Genomic DNA, 18,880 nt, shown 5'->3' on the forward strand with positions numbered 1-18,880 from the left:
CACGGCACGACAGCCTGAACACTGCACGACACACACGGACACAATGGCATCCCAGAAAAGTATGAAATGGACGACCCATAACATACAGGACACCTGGTCATCCTGCGATGGTGGGACAAAGCATTTGTTGCCCATTTTGTCAGTGGTGTCCATGCGTGCCTGGGCGCTGTCGGCTGTCGGGCGATGATGATGGGTATTTCTGCTTGAGTAATACAACCGATTTATCATTCAATACAAAAATCCTTTATAATCCGCCAATTGAACAAAAAAAAAAACCTACCAATTTGTAGTGAACATGCAACCGGTGTTTTCATTTTCACTAACACCTCATTGTCACCATAATCATCTGAAATCGCTCGCATAAGGCTCAAGACGATACGGCATTCCCCCGAAAGAATTTCCATCACTAATTTTGTCTCCAATAGTTTTGTCAAAATCCCACTGATCAGTTTCAATATACTGAGAACTTTCAGAGTAGTATAGCCCCGGACAGTTCACTTGAACAAGCCGCGGCACGGAGACAGCCGATTGATCTCCCAGGAGTGACCCAGAGATCTCACACATCTAGGATGGCGTACTCCCGCATTCACGAAGTCAGGGCCACGACAGAGTTAGAGAGATAAAGATAGAGAGAGAGAGAGAAGAGGGAAAGGGCCAGTCCATGGGGACCGATCGGGCACTCTGACCATGACCGCGCGTTGCCCTGAAAAATCTGGGCAGCAGCGAAGAATGAGGAATGTTTGGGCCCCGAGTTGCGTTGGTGCGACAACCACCGCGAAGAGGCGTCCCCGATAGTTGCACATTCATAGTTGGTAATGACGGTGGAATCAGCGTTGGAACTTGGAATCCGAGCTCGACATGCACTGTTATACTTACTTACTCTATGTTAGCTGCCATTTGGATCAAGAGGGGTTCTGAGTGTGACGTCACTGGCGAAATCTAAAATCAACACTTTGGGCCTTTTTTCGGCACTTTGTGATTGGCAAAAAACTGCAAGTTTTTTTTCCTCTCAAATGAAACCATGATGAATGACTTTCAATGGTTTTCAGGGAAAAAAAAAAATTGCATTTGGGTTCCCCTTTTTCATACACCAGCAACAAACCAGTGCTCGCAAACAGATCTCCCCATGTAGCATCCATCCTTCCAATGGACGACGCATATATTGATGCATCACCCTGCATGCAAAACACAAGGGTAATAATGTACAGTTGGACTGACAACTAGACAGATCAAAGGTAAGTGTTTACCTCTCGGCTATCCTGCCAGCCGCTCGTTACACCCATAATCTGCGCAAAATACCATTTTGCCACTGAATTTCCGGTTAATTAAATGCACTTTGTCGACATCAATTTCAGCTCTCTTTATTGATGTCACGAGTCGATGATAGGCGAGTGTTTCCGAAGAACATACATTATTTTTCCTTATTTGTTGACATCCATGGTGCTTCTTAACTTTTTTGTGAATAAATGATATAATCGACACTTAACTCTACATTTCTGCAACAATCCCAAAATAGTTCGTAAATCATTTCATGAAAAATGCCATTCTGAATTAAAAGCGCAAGCAAATGAAATGGAGAAGACAACCAGCTTAACAGCCTGGTAGGATGATGTATCTACGATGATGACATTTCCCCATTTACGTAGTTCGGTTATGGAACTCCAATCCCAGGTTCAAATCACAGAGATGTGTTGATTTCTCCATTACGTACTGTTCTTCCAATTCATGAAAAGAAAGTTATATCATACCCTTATCCAAAATGTGACATATGTACAAGTTCCTCCATGAGCATTTGAGCAATGTTAAAAACTGAGAGGTATTGTTACAAAATAAAGAAATATGATACAACTAATCAACAGGCAAACAATAGGCTGCTTGCTATGCATACCCTCAATGTTTCCAAACATTTTCTCATGCACACTGGTGAGAATCTCCTTGTAAAGAATTTCTGCCTCCTTGTATTTTCCCTGCTTCAGGTAACAAGAAGCCTGGAAGAGAGATGAGGAAGACAAAAGTACACGACAATGACTTGCATGGATTAAATCTTAATGCTATGGAAATGATAGCGTGTCGAGTTCGAATGCATCCATGGAAGTGTGTTTTGTACGAGATTGTTCTTTGTCTTTGCCACATTGGGATCATCGGAACTTAGTTGGGCTTCATAGATGTCCAGCGCACGCTTGTAATAGTGCTCCACCTCTGGAAACTTGCTTTGGTTGAGGCAAAGAAGTGCCAGATTGTTCAGCTGCTTTGCCACATCCGGTTGATCTTTGCCGAGAACCTGCAGAAACAAGGATGAAGAAGCAAAACAATTCTGATGACTACAATGCCTCAAGCTGTCATTTATTTTACACAAAGCCTCATTTATTGAGGTCCATTGCAAGATTGTACATGTTGTGGTTGATTAGCGAGAAACGACAAAAGACGGCTTGAGAAAAATGAGGTAATCAATCCTACATCTTGCTTGTGCACATTACCAATAACCTGGTAGCGATAGCAGCATATTCACAGCATCCAAAGTTTCAATTAGAGTTATTAATGTTACATCAAAGCTTTTAAACACCACACAAACACACCAGCACACACAACAAGTCCTGGAGAGGGTCTACAATCTCCGATTGCTCTTTCTCGTTTGCAATCGGTTGGTAACGGTACACATTTATCAACAAATCATAACATGGCAAAAAAAACGCAATAGCGACGAATCAGAAAAGACTTTTAGTCTTCTTTGTTCAAAAAGGGTAAATGCTGAATATGTTGTTGTACTCCCACAGAATCAAATCCCTAGCATTCCCACAGATTTCCATAATCCTGCAGAATGGGATCCATGAAACGTAGATTTAATGAAGCATCAGTCAGATTGAAATGGTGACCATGAACACACTGAAGAACAAAAGTACCTGCATTCAGCGTGCAAGCAGTTATCGGACATAAAGACATAAACACTTTCGCTTTTATACATTTATAACATCAACATATATGGGACCCCACTATTCGCGGGGATACATTCCTGGAAAATCCCACGAATTGCGAAACCGCGAATGGGGGGAGGGGCATTGTTCCAATGGAAAAAGGGGACATATGTTCCCGAGTCGTGAAAATCCGTGATTAGAGAGGAAAAAACCATCAATGGCGAGGCAAATCCCGAGAATGTCGATGATAATCCGCGAAGGTCGATGAAAGTCCTAGAAATGGCGAGCCAAAACCCGTGAATGTCGACGATAATCCACGAAGGTCGATGAAAATCTCGCAAATGTATGCTGCGGCAATGTTTCAATGGGAAAAAGGTGGATACGTTATAGGTTCCCAACGGTTCCTGATTCAGAGGAAAAATTTTAAAGTTTAAAATGTTTCCGACCGCATATGCACATGATTACCGTTTCACAAAAAATGCGTACAAAAAAAATAAAAAATACATACCAGGTACCAATTCCGATCTATTGAAAGAATGCACTTACAGTTTATTAAAAGTGCTTAACCAGCTTAACCATACAGCACCGTGAAACGAAAAAAAACAAAAACCATCATGCAACGTTTAAAATTTTTATTTTACAAACATATGCAACTTTCAAATGATGGTGATGAATTACAATCCCATGAATTCCTCCAACTTTGAGGGCAACCCAAATGATGGTGCTGCAAAATCATGTACTAAGGGAGAGTCAGGAGAGGTAGTAGAAGGTGAGGATGCTGGTGAGGATGCTGAGAGGACGGCAGGAGAGGGTGTTGATGGTCTTGAGGTGGAGGGAGCAGGGCTGAAGAAATGGGTAATGGGGAGCTGCCTGGCAGATTGCCGCCGGTTTTGATGCAGCTCTTTGTACAGGAGCAGCACATCATCTAAGCCCCTCTTGAACTTGTGGTACCGTGCCACGACTGGGTCAGCGTCTTGCAACCTGTCCGCATGTCCTGCAGCAACTCGCCCAGGAACATAAACCTCAGCACCTCTTCCTCATCACTGCCCGCCTCCTCCTCCTAGAAACCTTTGGAATGGCCTCCAACTTGTCTTCGGTGAGCAGGTTTAGGGAATGGTCCTGGGTTTCAGCATGAAGTCCCTCGGTTGCATGTTGTCCTTGATCCATATGATGAGTCTTCTCCATCCTTTCCAGGTTGACATTCCGGATATGGGTGACCACCTTCGTACTCAATGCAGCGCTCGCTGAAATTCTCTCATGAATCGCCTTCTCCTTCTTCCGTATGTAGTAAACGGTGGATTCGTTGACGCCGTAATGCCTGCCCACAAAGGCTACACTCTCTCCTCTTGAAAGCCAGTTGAGCAGCTCCACTTTCTGGCTCAGGCTCATCACTTTCTTCTGCCACTTGGTAGTCAACGCATCTCCGGCACTGGTCTTGCACTTGGGAGCCATGATTGAACGATGAGCAGAGCGAGAGTCAAAAATGCAGGTCAAAGCAACGGGACGAGAAGAATGATCGAGACTCAAGACACAGTCTGTATATGTAGGAATGCGAGCACTGTGGGCAGATGCGGGAGGGGTGAATACTCTGCACATGGGGTGAATTCACCCCAATACACATGGGGTGAATTATCGGATGATGCCGTATTAAGCCTATCTGCTAATTTCAATAACAGATTTAATGAAGCATTTAGCCTGGTGTTGGCTTAGCGGTTAGGGTGCCGGCTTGGGATCCTAGGATCCTGGGTTCGAATCCCGGTCGATCGCTGAATTAACGCCAGGGGGTTGACTCACCCTGTCATCCTTCCGAGGTCGGCAAATTGAGTACCAGCTTGCTGGGATGAATGATCACGGTGTGTACCCCGATTTAGAATAGGTACACCGTATCCCTGCGCATCGTAAGAGAGTGATCAAGGGTTGGCGTCAGGAAGGGCATCCGGCCATAAAAACATTGCCTCAAACAGGGAACCATGATTGTCGTGGGGCCGCAAGGCTAACCCCTGCTCTAGCGGGGAAAGTGGCCTGAAAACGATCATTCATATTCATATTATTTAATGAAGCATTTGCATTCTATAATTTGCAGGGTTGACTTGTTTGCGCAGCTGATGGAACATCTCACGAAGCGTTTTCATTGTGTAAGATCTCTGATGATGCTTTACCATGAATTGAAAATTGTAATAGGTTTAATGAAGCGTTTGCATTCTATAATTCGTGGGGTTCACTTGTTTACGCAGCTGGCAGAACATCCTGCAAAGCTCTCGATTATAGTGCAGCTAAAATTTGCTGCCGCGAAAGCCATGAAAACATGAAACACATGGCAGCGGCTGCAGAAGCAGGTCAAGTTTGCGGCTCGTAGATTTTTTTTTTGCATACGTATGTCCAGCTGCTTCAAGCATAGCTGGTGAAAGATGGGTTTTATAAATTTGTCAAGGTAACAGCTCGTGAAAATTCTTTTTTGCGCCCCTGAAAAACCGCGAATTCACGGAACATAGCCGTGACTAGGAAAAAGAAACCGCGATTTCGCAGAACACGGCTGCGAATCGAAAAAAACCCCGTAAATTTGCGGGACACTTTCTCGTGAACAGAGAAACATGTCGCATTTTATGAACCGCGAACATGCGGAACCCGCGAATAGCGGGGTCTGACTGTATATATATATAAATGTATATCAAATAGAACCCCCGAAACTTGAGGAGGCAGCAGGGCACAAATCTAGTCCCATCACAGTGTTTGCTGCATGATCTGCTAGCAACAAATGTCGCACATTCTCTCTGCCCTGCTGATCACCAGTCAGGAGGTTTGTAGGCAGGTATATTCATATCAACCAAAGAGGATCACTGACCCTATGACATGACGCTGACGTCATGTGGATATGAATTATGCCAACGCATCACCTCCAAACTAGGAGGCATCCGTGTGGCACTCCAAGCCTTTGCAGACTGACAACCAGGCAGACTGACATTTAAAGCCTATGGTCACGAATAGACGAAGGCAGAGATGGCGATCTAGATTTCGCTCTTATTATGGGCTCAACCGGACAACATACTGCTGAACGTTTATTCGTGACCATATTAGGCTCATTAATAAACCAAATTGAACCCCCTAACTTGAGGAGGCAGCAGGGTACAATGTTCCATTGGAGTAATCACAGTGCTTGCTGCATGATCTGCTAGCAACAAGTATCGCCTGGTGCATATGCTCAGAATCATTGGTTTGCACATATCCAGGAAGCAGTTAGTATATTGCAGTTTGCACGTTGGTTTGCACATATACAGTATTTTTCAAATAAATATATATAATTCAGTCAATATGTATATACAGTGCATTCAGAAAGTATTCAGACCCCTTCACTTTTTTCGCATTTTGTTATGTTGCAGCCTTATGCTGAAATCGTTTAAATTAATTTTTTCCCTCATCAATCCACACTCAATACCCCATAATGACAGAGAAAAAACAGGATTTTAGAAAGTTTTGCAAATTTAATAAAAATAAAAAACTGAAATATCACATTGACATAAGTATTCAGACCCTTTGCTGAATCTCTGGAGGATCTCTGGATCCTCCAGAGATCCTCCAGGAGGATCCAGAACCCGATGTCTTGAGTCTCGATCATTTTGACCTGGATCACACAGGATCTCTGGAGCTCAGCCAGAGTGACCATCGGGTTCTTGGTCACCTCTATTACCAAGGCCCTTCTCCCCCGATTGCTCAGTGTGGCTGGGCAGCCAGCTCTAGGAAGAGTCCTGGTTGTTCCAAACTTCTTCCATTTAATAATTATGGAGGCCACTGTGCTCTTGGGAACCTTTAATGCAGCAGAATTTTTTTTGTCGGCTTCCCCAGATCTGTCCCTCGACACAATCCTGTCTCTGAGCTCTGCAGGCAGTTCCTTCGACCTCATGGCTTGGCTTTTGCTCTGATATGCATTGTCAGCTGTGAGACCTTATATAGACTTAGACAGGTGTGTGCCTTTCCAAATCATGTCCAATCAATTGAATTTACCACAGGTGGACTCCGATCAAGGTGCAGAAACATCTCAAAGATGATCAAGAGAAATGGGAGGCACCTGAGTTAAATTTCAAGTGTCATAGCAAAGGGTATGAATACTTATGTAAATGTGATATTTCAGTTTTTTATTTTTAATAAATTCGCAAAACTTTCTAAAATCCTGTTTTCTCTTTGTCATTATGGGGTATTGAGTGTAGATTGATGAGGGAAAAAATGAATTTGAACGATTTCAGCATAAGGCTGCAACAAAACAAAATGTGAAAAAAGGGAAGTAGGAAGTCTAGTCTAGTAGGAAGACTAGGTCCCCCTGCACCCCCCGGAGATATACTTCTAATCAGTGTTTCTAGATTGGAAAAAATGTGTAGAAAATGACTAGCTATGGCCCCAAGCTGAAAAAATGTCCCACATACCATTTTTATGCAAATTACTGCTGCAAATTTTATGCAAAATTATGCAAATTTTATGCAAATTTTTGATGAGGAGTAGAGTTGAGGGGTCTTTGAGGGCTTCATCGAGGTGCTCTCGGTTGCAAGACTGGGTCATTCTGAGAAGCACAGCAGGGTCAGAGATCATGATGTTCTCCTCCTCAGTGAATCTCTCCATCAACAGCCTCTCCATTGCCTCACACACTGTTTTGAGGCAAAAGAGGGACTTTGCGTAGGCCTTTCCACTGAGAACACCTTTGAGAGATCCACTTGTTACTAGTTGTGCCTCAAAGAGAATCTCTGCATATCCAGAACCACGCATCTTGTGTCCAGTGAGCATCCCGATGTAGTTCATGGATGTGTGGAAGGGTCCAATCGTTACTACATGACTAGCAAATTCATTTGGCCAGCGCCAGATGATGGGAAGGGCTTTCATGCAGACACCCAGATCAAATGTATTCAGGACCCATCTCTGACCCACCTCAGCAGTTGCTGCCTCGGAACGCTTCAGTAGCTCACGAACAACTGCGTTGTCTGTGATCGGTCTGTGCCTGGTGCCTGCATGGCATGGCAATGGCCTGCAGCCTGTGCCTGGGCTAGGGGGTTTCACCTCTGCAACTGGTTCTCCCCCACCCAGCAAATCAACAGTCGACTACTGCACGCCTATCCACCAACCGATCACAGACAACGCAGTTGTTCGTGAGCTACTGAAGCGTTCCGAGGCAGCAACTGCTGAGGTGGGTCAGAGATGGGTCCTGAATACATTTGATCTGGGTGTCTGCATGAAAGCCCTTCCCATCATCTGGCGCTGGCCAAATGAATTTGCTAGTCATGTAGTAACGATTGGACCCTTCCACACATCCATGAACTACATCGGGATGCTCACTGGACACAAGATGCGTGGTTCTGGATATGCAGAGATTCTCTTTGAGGCACAACTAGTAACAAGTGGATCTCTCAAAGGTGTTCTCAGTGGAAAGGCCTACGCAAAGTCCCTCTTTTGCCTCAAAACAGTGTGTGAGGCAATGGAGAGGCTGTTGATGGAGAGATTCACTGAGGAGGAGAACATCATGATCTCTGACCCTGCTGTGCTTCTCAGAATGACCCAGTCTTGCAACCGAGAGCACCTCGATGAAGCCCTCAAAGACCCCTCAACTCTACTCCTCATCAAAAATTTGCATAAAATTTGCATAATTTTGCATAAAATTTGCAGCAGTAATTTGCATAAAAATGGTATGTGGGACATTTTTTCAGCTTGGGGCCATAGCTAGTCATTTTCTACACATTTTTTCCAATCTAGAAACACTGATTAGAAGTATATCTCCGGGGGGTGCAGAGGGACCTAGTCTTCCTACTAGACTAAAGGGATCTGAATACTTTCTCAATGCACTGTATTTATCTATATATCAAAGTATTGTAGCGGTTCCCGCTGAATGTACACAATCGCCTTGCACCTGCCAGGACGCGGCCAGGGCGCGATCGCCATGCCGGGCTCGTCCGGACGGGCCCAGACAAGCCTCTCCTGGGCAGGCCCGGACTCGCTGTTCCCGGGCACGCCCGAACCTCCCGGGCACGCCCGGTCTCGTCTTTCCCGGGCATGCCCGCTCTCGCCTTTCCAGGGCTCGCCCAGAGCGCCCGGGCACGCCCAGCCTCGACTTGCCAGGCCGCGTCCAGGACGCCCGGGCATGTCCAGACTCGCCTTTCCAGGGCTCGCCCAGAGCGTCCGGGCATGCCCGCACTCGCCTTTCCAGGGTTCGCCCAGAGCGCTCGGGCACGCCCAGCCTCGACTTGCCAGGCCGCGTCCAGGACGCCCGGGCATGTCCAGACTCGCCTTTCCAGGACTCGCCCTTGACACCCGGGCATGCCCGGTCTCGGTTTTCCCGGGCAAACGCCCGGGCATAAATGTGTATATATATTGCTGCCCGATAAACGGGCTTTTCAGAATACCTGAGCTGTTTTGTTTCAATAAAGCAACTCGGACGAATTCCGTCTTTGGTCGCGTCAATTCTTTCGACTCGCGTTGGAGCGCAGCTCCTTCAGTATCAAAATATATAAAACCGAAAACTACGATTGGTGAAGCCATCCATCCATTCTGCCATCTGACTGAATATGAATGAATTAACATACTGTTTGAACGTCGGTTGCATCCTGTCCATTAATTACGTAACTCTTAATTACGTGCAATTCTTCTGGATTACTTGTAGTTAACCAGCTGAACCAACTTATGAGGTCATGTCGATCATTTTGGTGTATCACACCACACATCAGAAAGAAAAAAAAACTCCGGTGGAACTCCACAACCCCCCCCCCCCCCCCAAAAAAAACCAGACAGACAGAGACAGACACAGACAGACAGACAGACGACAGACAGACAGACAGACAGACACACACACACACACACACACACACACACACACACACACACACACACACACACACACACACACACACACAATCTTCCCTCCACCAACTCTGCTATTAAGTGCAGTGCCCACCTTCTCTCGTATTTCCAAAGCTCTTTTGCACAGCGGTTCTGCTTCCTTGTATTTTCCACGCTTGCCATACAAAACTGCAAGGTTATTTAGAGTTGCTGCCACCTGACAAGGGAAAGCAAGATGGTACGTATATTCATAAAATGTAGGGTTTGCCTATGTCACAACAAAAATAAATTTTCATTAGTTTTAGCATGGCACAATATAAACAAGAAGGAGAATTGCTTTGCAATACATGTCCTCAACCTAGTTTCAGTTAAATAGGTTAAAGGGTGTCCAGAAAGAAAGGGCACAACTCCATGAAAAATTGTCAAAATGCTCCAAAACTCAAACTTGTTCTGCAACTTACCATAATAAAGCCATGTACCAAGTTTCACTTGAATATGTCACAGGGTATGGGGAAAAAAAGTCTGGAAAACCACAGGTGGGACATATGGACGGACAGATGGCGTCCCTCCGGAAAACCCTGAAACCTATAGTCCCCTCCGGTGAAACCGGTAGGGGACTAATAATATCAATAAGAGGAATAACGAATGTGGGTAGAGTTGTGACAAGGGCACTGGACTCACATCTTAAAGATAACAGTATTGTATTTTAAAGGGAGTGGCATTGGATTTAGAGAGGTTGACTTTCAGGATTTGGATTGTCAATTTCTGGAAACACGTGAGTGTCAGAATGACCAAATTGTTCTCCGATTGTCGATTAAAACTTAGATGAGTCATTAACGACTTTCAGGGTTGGGTAATGTGCACTCCTCACTTCATATTGTTATGGATTCGGCACTTATTATTATTGTTGTTATTATTATTATTGTTGGTTCTAAGTATTATGGTTATTGTTGTTTAAGGGAAATGGTTATTGTGGTTAAAAGGTTAAAAGCGCTCATGGAAAAGAGACAGGAAGCGGGAAGACGAGGATAGAGAAGAAGAAGAAGGCATGAGGAGACAGTGAAAGGACGTGTCTTGAAGCTCCGTACCGAGCGTGGTCGAGCGAAGGTCGCGAGTGAACTTTGAGTCAGTGAAAGGAATTTCGTATGATTGGTGTTATCGCGGGAGTATTGAAAAACCTGCGTATTCAGGTATAGGCGTTGAGGTTCCGGAGAATCCTCGCCTAGAGGCTACGGCTCGAGTAAGAGCCGTCCGCCATTTTGACCCTTGCGCGTCGTTCACTGAACAAGGTTTTTGCAGCGTCAGCTGGCCTCACCCTCCGGTGGTCTGCCGGGGATGGGTGTGCACTAAAGCGGCGTGTGAAGATTACACTGCAGTTCATGGATTGAATGGTGAATGTACACGTCTGGATCGCGTCTTTGGGATTTCTCTTTCCACCGCCAGTGTGCTGTTGGTTTGGACCACGTGACGGTCCACGCCTTGCCTACACCTCCTTACTCGCCGCGTCGCCTCATCGCCTCTTCGCCGGGATCCCCTCGGAGTTATAGAGACATTGAGGAGTGTTCTCTTCCGTTCACTGGGAGAGCAGTGAGTTTGAGTTAGGTTACTAGAGAAGATGGTACCATCTTAAGATATTGATTGTATGGTTGATTGCTACCATTGTTGTATTGTTCTTCCTGTGTGCTTTTTAATATATTATTTGTTTGTTGATAACCATTGGTGTGGTTTCATTATTGAGTTTGACACGGAATAACATATTTTTTTCTGCCGTGGCTCCTCTCAGGGTTCGGAGGTATACCGAGACCAGGTCGTCGGGGAGGAACACGTAACAATATGCTCTACATGAGATGCCGGTCTACACGAATTATAACCTCCTCTTCATGCCTCGATGGTAACTTGAGATGGGCATGAAAATATTGCCTGCAAGAAGGCAGTGCCACTTACAAAAAAACGAAGAGAAAAAGAGTGAAGAAGTGCTACTCACAGCTGGGTGGTCTCGACCTAGCGTCTTCTCTCTGATGGCTAGAGCATCGTTTAGCAAGTTCCCAGCCTCTTTGTACTTGTTCTGATCCCTGGCACAGCACAGCACCACTTTGACTCATATAGTAATTACTGGCATGCACAATTGAACATCCATTATTAAATGTTATCAACTATGAAGCTTCAAACAATCATCTTCAGACAACGTTATTTTCTCCCATTATGACTAACATTTCATGGTAAAATGGGTGAAAACTTATTTAGTTACTTTAGAATTCATTTAGTTCCAGCTGGTCCTCTGATGGTGCATATTTGCAATTTTATCGATGGCAATTAATTTAGAGGATGCCCAAGAGCATCTGTAAGAGCACAACCTGTAGACAAGTGCAAGGATATTGAGCATGGTGGCAACATCTGGATGATCATGCCCTGAGGTCCTCTCTAGGTCATCCAGAGCTTGCTTGCAGAGTGGGACAGCCACCTCGTAGCGGCCTTGCGATGCATACTGAATCACCAGGTTGTGCAAGGTGCGTAGACGTGCTGGAACCTCGTAGCCACCCTGCTGAGCCGCCACTGCACCGGCCATGGCACTGGACTTCCCAGTGCAAGACCCAGTGGCTGCATGAACAGAAAATGCACAGAGAAAGTGTGAGTCATGTCTAGTACCACAGACTGGCACACCAAATTGTGCAATGTTTGACTAAAATTACACTGTCAACCACTCTTTGACTACTATTTGGGTTTACTTCTTCAGCAGGACAAAATGGTCCACACTGTACTTTAAAAGGGATGTCAACAAGGTCGTATATCAAATTCAAGCAATTTGTTTACATACAAAACAAGGCTCATCACATTGCAAATGTTAAGAATAAAAGATTGTCACAAAACCCTTCAACTGATTAAAGTGTATGAGTTGTGTGAATGCCTTCTGGGGGATTTGCATAGTATAGCAATACTTATTTCCCATAGTGCTCATATTAGCATAAGTATGAGGTAATTTAATTGTGATATAGGACATGCATCGTTATGTGTAGAAAGCTGAGCCTGTATTCCCTCACCACATGTTCATGTCTAAAACCGCTTTCCCTTGGCAACCTTTTCATTTTTTTTATCCATTCGTGCTCTCTATTTTATGTTCTTTAAAAGGGTCCGACAAGCCATCGATTGGGCACCAGTTGAGGTAGGAAATGCTGCAACCACCACACCGACCACCAGTAAAATCTAGGTGAGAGGTCACGGCACGTTGCCCCACCCACAAACTGGGCCCCGAACCAATGGCGGCCATGTGGGGAGGGGCTAGTGGCGTTATGGCTGCGGGTGGGAGCAGAGACCATAAAAGGGGTTGGTGCAAACCACGGGGTGCCAGATATGAATGGGAACTCGCCATGGAGCCTGCACACAAAACCCCTGGGGTTTCTCACAATGACGCATCTGCCTCGTTGAGCCTCCAGACGCGCCCCCACTGCAGGCCGCGTCCACTACCCCTCTTGCACTGGCTCTGTCTGTGGCACAAACTGTTTCACAGCAATGCCATATTTCCATCTTGGACTCGGCTGCATCCTGTCAAGGCACAGCCAGTGGTATTTTCAGTCCTGTCAATATCTCTGGTCTATCCACCAAGATGTGAATGATCTGTCGTCGTCGTTCATAGACTTGGGTGCAAATGGGATTTGGGTGTAAATAATTGTATTTATTCTCATTCCTATTCCCACCCTTTTTGGTCCCAACACACATTATAAATACACTTGGTCTCTGGGTGATTGGAGTGTCTTGATTGCTAATTGTACGAGTTATACACGTCTGTTAAAGGAGAGCTTGGGTTCAGGGGATCAGTGCCCAGTACAAGACCTTTGCCTGCATCTGAGCAACCACTGCTTTGGTAGTGACATTTGGTATCCAGATGCACGGTAACTATTAACGACGACTGGCTTGGATGTTCCATTGGAGTATGGTAACGTGGCAAACAGGCCCACATGCCTGCTCGAAGTGCCAGAATCAGCTGGCAGTTGCGACCACTTTGATGCGGTTCATCGGGATGCTGACCGAGCAATTGGGAAGAGTCTGACAACTACAACAATATCCTCGGAGACTGAACATTGGCGATAGCCCCTTTCTCTACAAAGTACTTGCAATTACTAGATGGTTCTATATCCGACAGAAAGCAGAAATTTCCCTAACTCTCATGATATTCCCACACAGCATGAAGTCTAACTACAATATGATCGCTTGTCACCTGTTTATTTGACAACTTTTCGAACAAACATCTCACTGCAAAAACCTTTGATAATGAATCGTAGTTATACAAGCATTAACATCACACTGAACCAATACACTGATTAACACTCATTTTTGAAGAATGTGTGGCCAAAACGAAGTACAAGTACAGATAAAATGCTATGGCAGCAGAAACTGAAATTTAAAAAGGACGTTTCCACATTTTGTGTACTCCACCCGGACCCTGTGTCTGGAACAGACTGGGAATAGACAAGAGTCCTGGAACGTGTTCCATGTTGTTCCTCACAACTTTCATTGAAGGCAATGTGCACACACCAGTGTGGTGCCGTGTAGACACTAATTATTTTCCCTGCTATATTTTTTGGTGATTCTGTGATACAAACTGTGTTCATGCAATTTGTAATATCGATCTTTTTCTGAAGCTTATCCAGCTCTTGAGCTCTATATGAATGAATGAATGAATAATGAATGAATTATCGTTTCAAGGCCACTTTCCCCCACTAGAGCGGGGGTTAGCCTTGCGGGCCCCATGACAATCATGGTTCCCTGTTTGAGGCAATGTTTTTATGGCCGGATGCCCTTGCTGACGTCAACCCTTAGTCGCCTCTTACGATGCGCAGGTATACGGTGTACCTATTCTTCTTGAGCTCTATATCATTGCAGGAATGTATAACATACAACCACTTTCACTTTAAAAAATCATGCCATTAGGAATCAATTCTGGCCTATTAATCCAATTTCCTTCCAATATTGCTAAATAATGTTGTTGACTAATACTGAAACTAGAACGGAACAGTTCAACATCATGACATCAACCGATAGATATGCCTCCACCCACATTATTACATCATTATAAATACTTGTACTAAGTTTGATTTAAATCCCTTCAGCTGTTCTCAAGCAACACATTTTTACCTGAAATGACCTCTAATCTTTGACCTCCTCACCCCATAATCAAATCCGTTTATCTTTATATCATTATACATACTTGTACCAAATTTGATTTAGTTACCTTCAGCCATTCTTAGGCTGGTTAAAAAAAATTCCTTTTTATCATCACTTTTTTTTTCAAAAAAGTGGGTAGGGAGGGAGGGGTTTTTTTTGTTTGTTTTTTTTCAGAGTGAAATTTTAATGGATTATTCAACGCACAATATGTTTTTTTCTTAAATATACTTGATCGGACATACATGATGAATCATGTTATGATTTCTAAACTAGTAAACCTTCGTATGTACGCACTGATACGATTCAAATAAAGAAAATAAAGAAACCTATGTCACATTGAGTTCTGTTTACTTTTAATATTTGCTGATACATATAACAATGGTAGACCAAAACTTCGGCTTTTAAGAATAATGTCCGGTTGCCATACATGTATCTATCAGCAGCTATTGCCATCAAATTCATGCATATTTGACTAGAATTCCCCGCCACGAAATATCACTTCATGGTACCGGTACATGCATATTGAGCAGTTTGGCAGACGTGGAAGAGGACATAAACCACATCAAAAGAATGTCTGGTTCGCGTTTATACATCTATCTATCAGCAGCTACTGCTATTATAGCACTCATAGATGTATCTACAGTCATGTGAAAAAGTAAGTACACCCCATGTAAAGTTTTGACTTTTTCAACATATTTCAACATACAGCTATTTGATCTTCACTTCAACAATATTGATAGATAAAGGTGATATAATATAACGATTATCATGAAACATTTACATTTTGTAGTCCATTGTATCTATCTATAATTCCAGTAATCTCTGTGTGTGTGTGTGTCTGTGTGTGTGTCTGTGTGTGTGTCTGTGTGTTTGTTTGTCTGTGACCGCTGTTTCTCGACAACCACGGGTCCGATATACTTGAAACTTGCCAGGTATATTGCTGGGGACCTGAGGATGTGCCTTTTCAAGGTTTCATATTAATCGGAGAAGTAGTTACCGAGCTATGGCGATTTAGCCGTTCGCCGTTCGCTTTGGCTTTGCGAATGGACCAAACCATTTCATGTAAATAGAGGGGGGGGTTCTACCGTACTCGCAAGCCGTTCGCTTTGGCTTTGCGAATGGACCAAACCATTTCATGTAAATAGAGGGGGGGGTTCTGTGGTCGTTACTGCCACGTGGTTTCAAAGTTTTTTTTTGTTGTTGTTGTTTGCACGCATGTTTTTTTGCACCCACGTATGGGCACGCCCTAGTAATTTAAATAAACATAAATGCAAATTTCACATGTGGAAAAAGTAAGTACACCCTTGGCTCTAATAGGTGGTATTGCCTCCTTTGGCAGAAACAACCTCAAGTAGGCGTTTCTTATAACTGTCTACCAGTCTCTGACATCGACTGGGAGAAATTTTTGCCCACTCCTCCATGCAGAATTCTTTCAGCTGTGCGATGTTTGAGGGGTTTCTTGCATGCACAGCTCGTTTCAAATCCCCCTACAACATCTCGATGGGATTTAGATCCGGGCTTTGATTTGGCCATTCCAGAACCCTCCATTTCTTTCTTTTCAGCCATTCCTTGGTGGATTTACTGGTATGTTTAGGGTCATTGTCATGTTGCAAGGTCTACCTTCGGTTGAGCTTCAACTTTCCGACAGATGGCCTTACATTATCCTCAAGCACCCTCTGGTACAATGAAGAATTCATAGTGGATTCCATGATGTTGAGCTGCCCAGGCCCTGATGCAGCAAAGCTGCCCCAAACCATAATATTTCCACCACCATGATTCACAGTTGGTATCAAGTTATTGTGGTCAAATGCTGTCTTTGGTTTTCGCCAAACATGTCTTCTGGTACTGTGGCCAAATAGCTCTACCTTTGATTCAGCTATCCAGAGCACATTGTTCCAAAAGTGCTGGTCTTTGCCTCGGTGTTCATCGTCAAACTTTAGTCTTGCCCTGATGTTCTTTCTGGACAGCAAAGGTTTCCTCCTGGCACACCTCCCATGTAGATCAAATTTGTGCAGCCTCTTTCTAATGGTAGACTCGTGCACTTTGACATCAACAGTGGCAAGAGCTACCTGTAGGTCCCATGATGACATTCTGGGGTTCTTAGAGACTTCTTTAAGCATCTTGCGGTCTGCTCTGGGGCTGAACTTGCTGGGGCGGCCTGGCCTGAACAAGTTGGCAGTTGTTTGGAATCTTCTCCACTTGTAGATGATCTTCCGGACAGTCGAATGATTGATTTCAAATTGTTTGGAGATCTTTTTAAATCCCTTCCCAGACTCGTAGGCATCTATAACCTTCTTGCTGAAGGCCTCAGAGAGCTCTTTTGATCTAGGCATGGTGACGCCGCACACTTCAACAACAAAGAGCAAACCATACTAAATGTCTGAGGTTTAAATAAGACAGGTTCCTCCAAGATCCTCTCTGACGATGTTCTAATCATTTGCACCTGAGCTGGTGCACCTGATTCTAATTTTAGGTATTTGAAGTAGTGATAAATGTAAGGGTGTACTTACTTTTTCCACATACGAAATTTGCATTTATGTTTATTTAAATTATACAATGGACTACAAAATGTAAATGTTTCATGATATTTGTTATATTATATCACCTTTATCTATCAATATTGTTGAAATGAAGATCAAATAGCTGTATGTCGAATTATGTTGAAAAAGTCAAAACTTTACATGGGGTGTACTTACTTTTTCACGTGACTGTATATATCAGCCGCTACTGCTATTATAGCACTCATAGATGTATTGTATCTATCTATCAGCAGCTACTGACTAGAGTTCCACATTTGCGTTTATACACCTATCAATCAGCAGCTACTGCTATTATAGCACTCATAGATGTATCTATCTATCAGCAGCTACTGCTATTATAGCACTCATAGATGTATCTATCTATCAGCAGCTACTGCTATTATAGCACTCATAGATGTTGAGTAGAGTTCAACACCAAGAGAATGTTGGTTGCCGTTTATTAATGTATCTATCATCACCTACTACTACATGTAGTGTAGCGCTCGTTTAATTTTTGACTAGAAATCCACAGCAATAATTATCACGTGAGGCTCTCCCGTTTGCCGATGATATTTGGCTTCTCCTTCAGAATACCAACAACTTCTTGAACTTCCGAGTGGGCCTCTTCTCGGCAGTACGACTCTTACTGCAGGTACTGCATATAGGATATGACTCATCTGTGGTACTCAGCTCCTCAACACAGCCACAGAAATAGCACACATCTTCATAGCCAGCCGTGTAGTATGGCTTCTCTGTCGCATCGTTGCATGTGAGATTGGCTTTGGCGTAGACATTATTGAAGACGTTTGCCTCATTGGTCTCCTGCAGATCGGCGAAGTTCGAGCCACACGTGTAAATGATATCAATAAGGACATGTTCAATCTGTTCGCGTTGTACCTTGGTGAGTTTCTTAATGGTGAGGTGAGTCTCATAATACAGTTCGTCTAGAGTGATATTTCCTGGCACTTTGATACCAACCCAGGCCTTTAGAACACTGGACGTTCGCCGAATTTGGCAAACAACGAACGGCATTTTCTGTCAAACTGTCGCGCACATGTAACTTGGCTCGGACAGTACGCGAGCACATACAAAATTCGAACCTGTTCCACTGAGCGGGAACGGATTTTACTGACTTCGCGAGGGGAAAAAAAAAGAAGATTTTTTTAGGGGCGGACGACTTTTATGGGGCGGGCGGCGATGATAAACAGGAATTTTTTTTTAACCAGCCTTAAGTTATCGCAGTAATGAAAACCTATGAGAGACTCTGACCTTTGACCGACTGATGCCAAAATCTAATCAGTTCATCTTTCCATCATAATATATACTTATACCAAGTTTGGTCAAAATCCCATCACTGGTTCACAAGTTGGCACAGTAACATAATTTTTACTTAACATGACCTTTAACCTTGTGACCACCAAATCGAATCAGTTCATCGTTACATCATTATACATACCTGTACCAAGTTTGACTTGGATC

At 44.0% G+C, this 18,880-nt stretch overlaps 2 protein-coding genes and 1 long non-coding RNA gene across 9 annotated transcripts in view; 2 read left to right on the forward strand and 1 right to left on the reverse strand.

Moving 5' to 3' along the window:
* The window catches only part of PDCD2 (programmed cell death 2), a 79,288-nt gene extending 66,688 nt beyond the window's left edge, over positions 1–12,600 (forward strand). The window contains exon 8 of one of the 6 annotated variants that reach the window (XR_013624915.1): positions 11,506–11,969. Coding sequence is in view for 3 of the 6 variants with exons in the window: in XM_078786467.1 (XP_078642593.1) it covers positions 8,804–9,244 (441 nt within the window). In the remaining 3 variants the exon portion in view is untranslated. Of the gene's footprint in view, positions 1–8,803; positions 9,601–11,505 lie in introns of those variants that run through there. The other 5 variants (XM_078786468.1, XM_078786467.1, XM_068130296.2 and 2 more) reach the window with 5 other exon arrangements.
* The window catches only part of LOC144894242 (uncharacterized), a 939,403-nt gene that overhangs the window by 799,598 nt on the left and 120,925 nt on the right, over positions 1–18,880 (forward strand). The window lies entirely within an intron of this gene.
* The window catches only part of LOC137436470 (kinesin light chain), a 78,315-nt gene that overhangs the window by 16,940 nt on the left and 42,495 nt on the right, over positions 1–18,880 (reverse strand). For both annotated transcript variants that reach the window (XM_068130288.2, XM_078786466.1), the window contains exons 6-10: positions 12,077–12,320; positions 11,707–11,794; positions 9,838–9,939; positions 2,108–2,281; positions 1,889–1,988 (exon numbers count right to left, since the gene is read on the reverse strand). In XM_068130288.2, the coding sequence (XP_067986389.2) occupies positions 1,889–1,988; positions 2,108–2,281; positions 9,838–9,939; positions 11,707–11,794; positions 12,077–12,320 (708 nt within the window). The remainder of the gene's footprint in view (positions 1–1,888; positions 1,989–2,107; positions 2,282–9,837; positions 9,940–11,706; positions 11,795–12,076; positions 12,321–18,880) is intronic.

Source organism: Myxine glutinosa, chromosome 11, assembly GCF_964187855.1.
Source record: "Myxine glutinosa chromosome 11, kmMyxGlut1.1, whole genome shotgun sequence".
NCBI classification, from domain to species: domain Eukaryota; kingdom Metazoa; phylum Chordata; class Myxini; order Myxiniformes; family Myxinidae; genus Myxine; species Myxine glutinosa.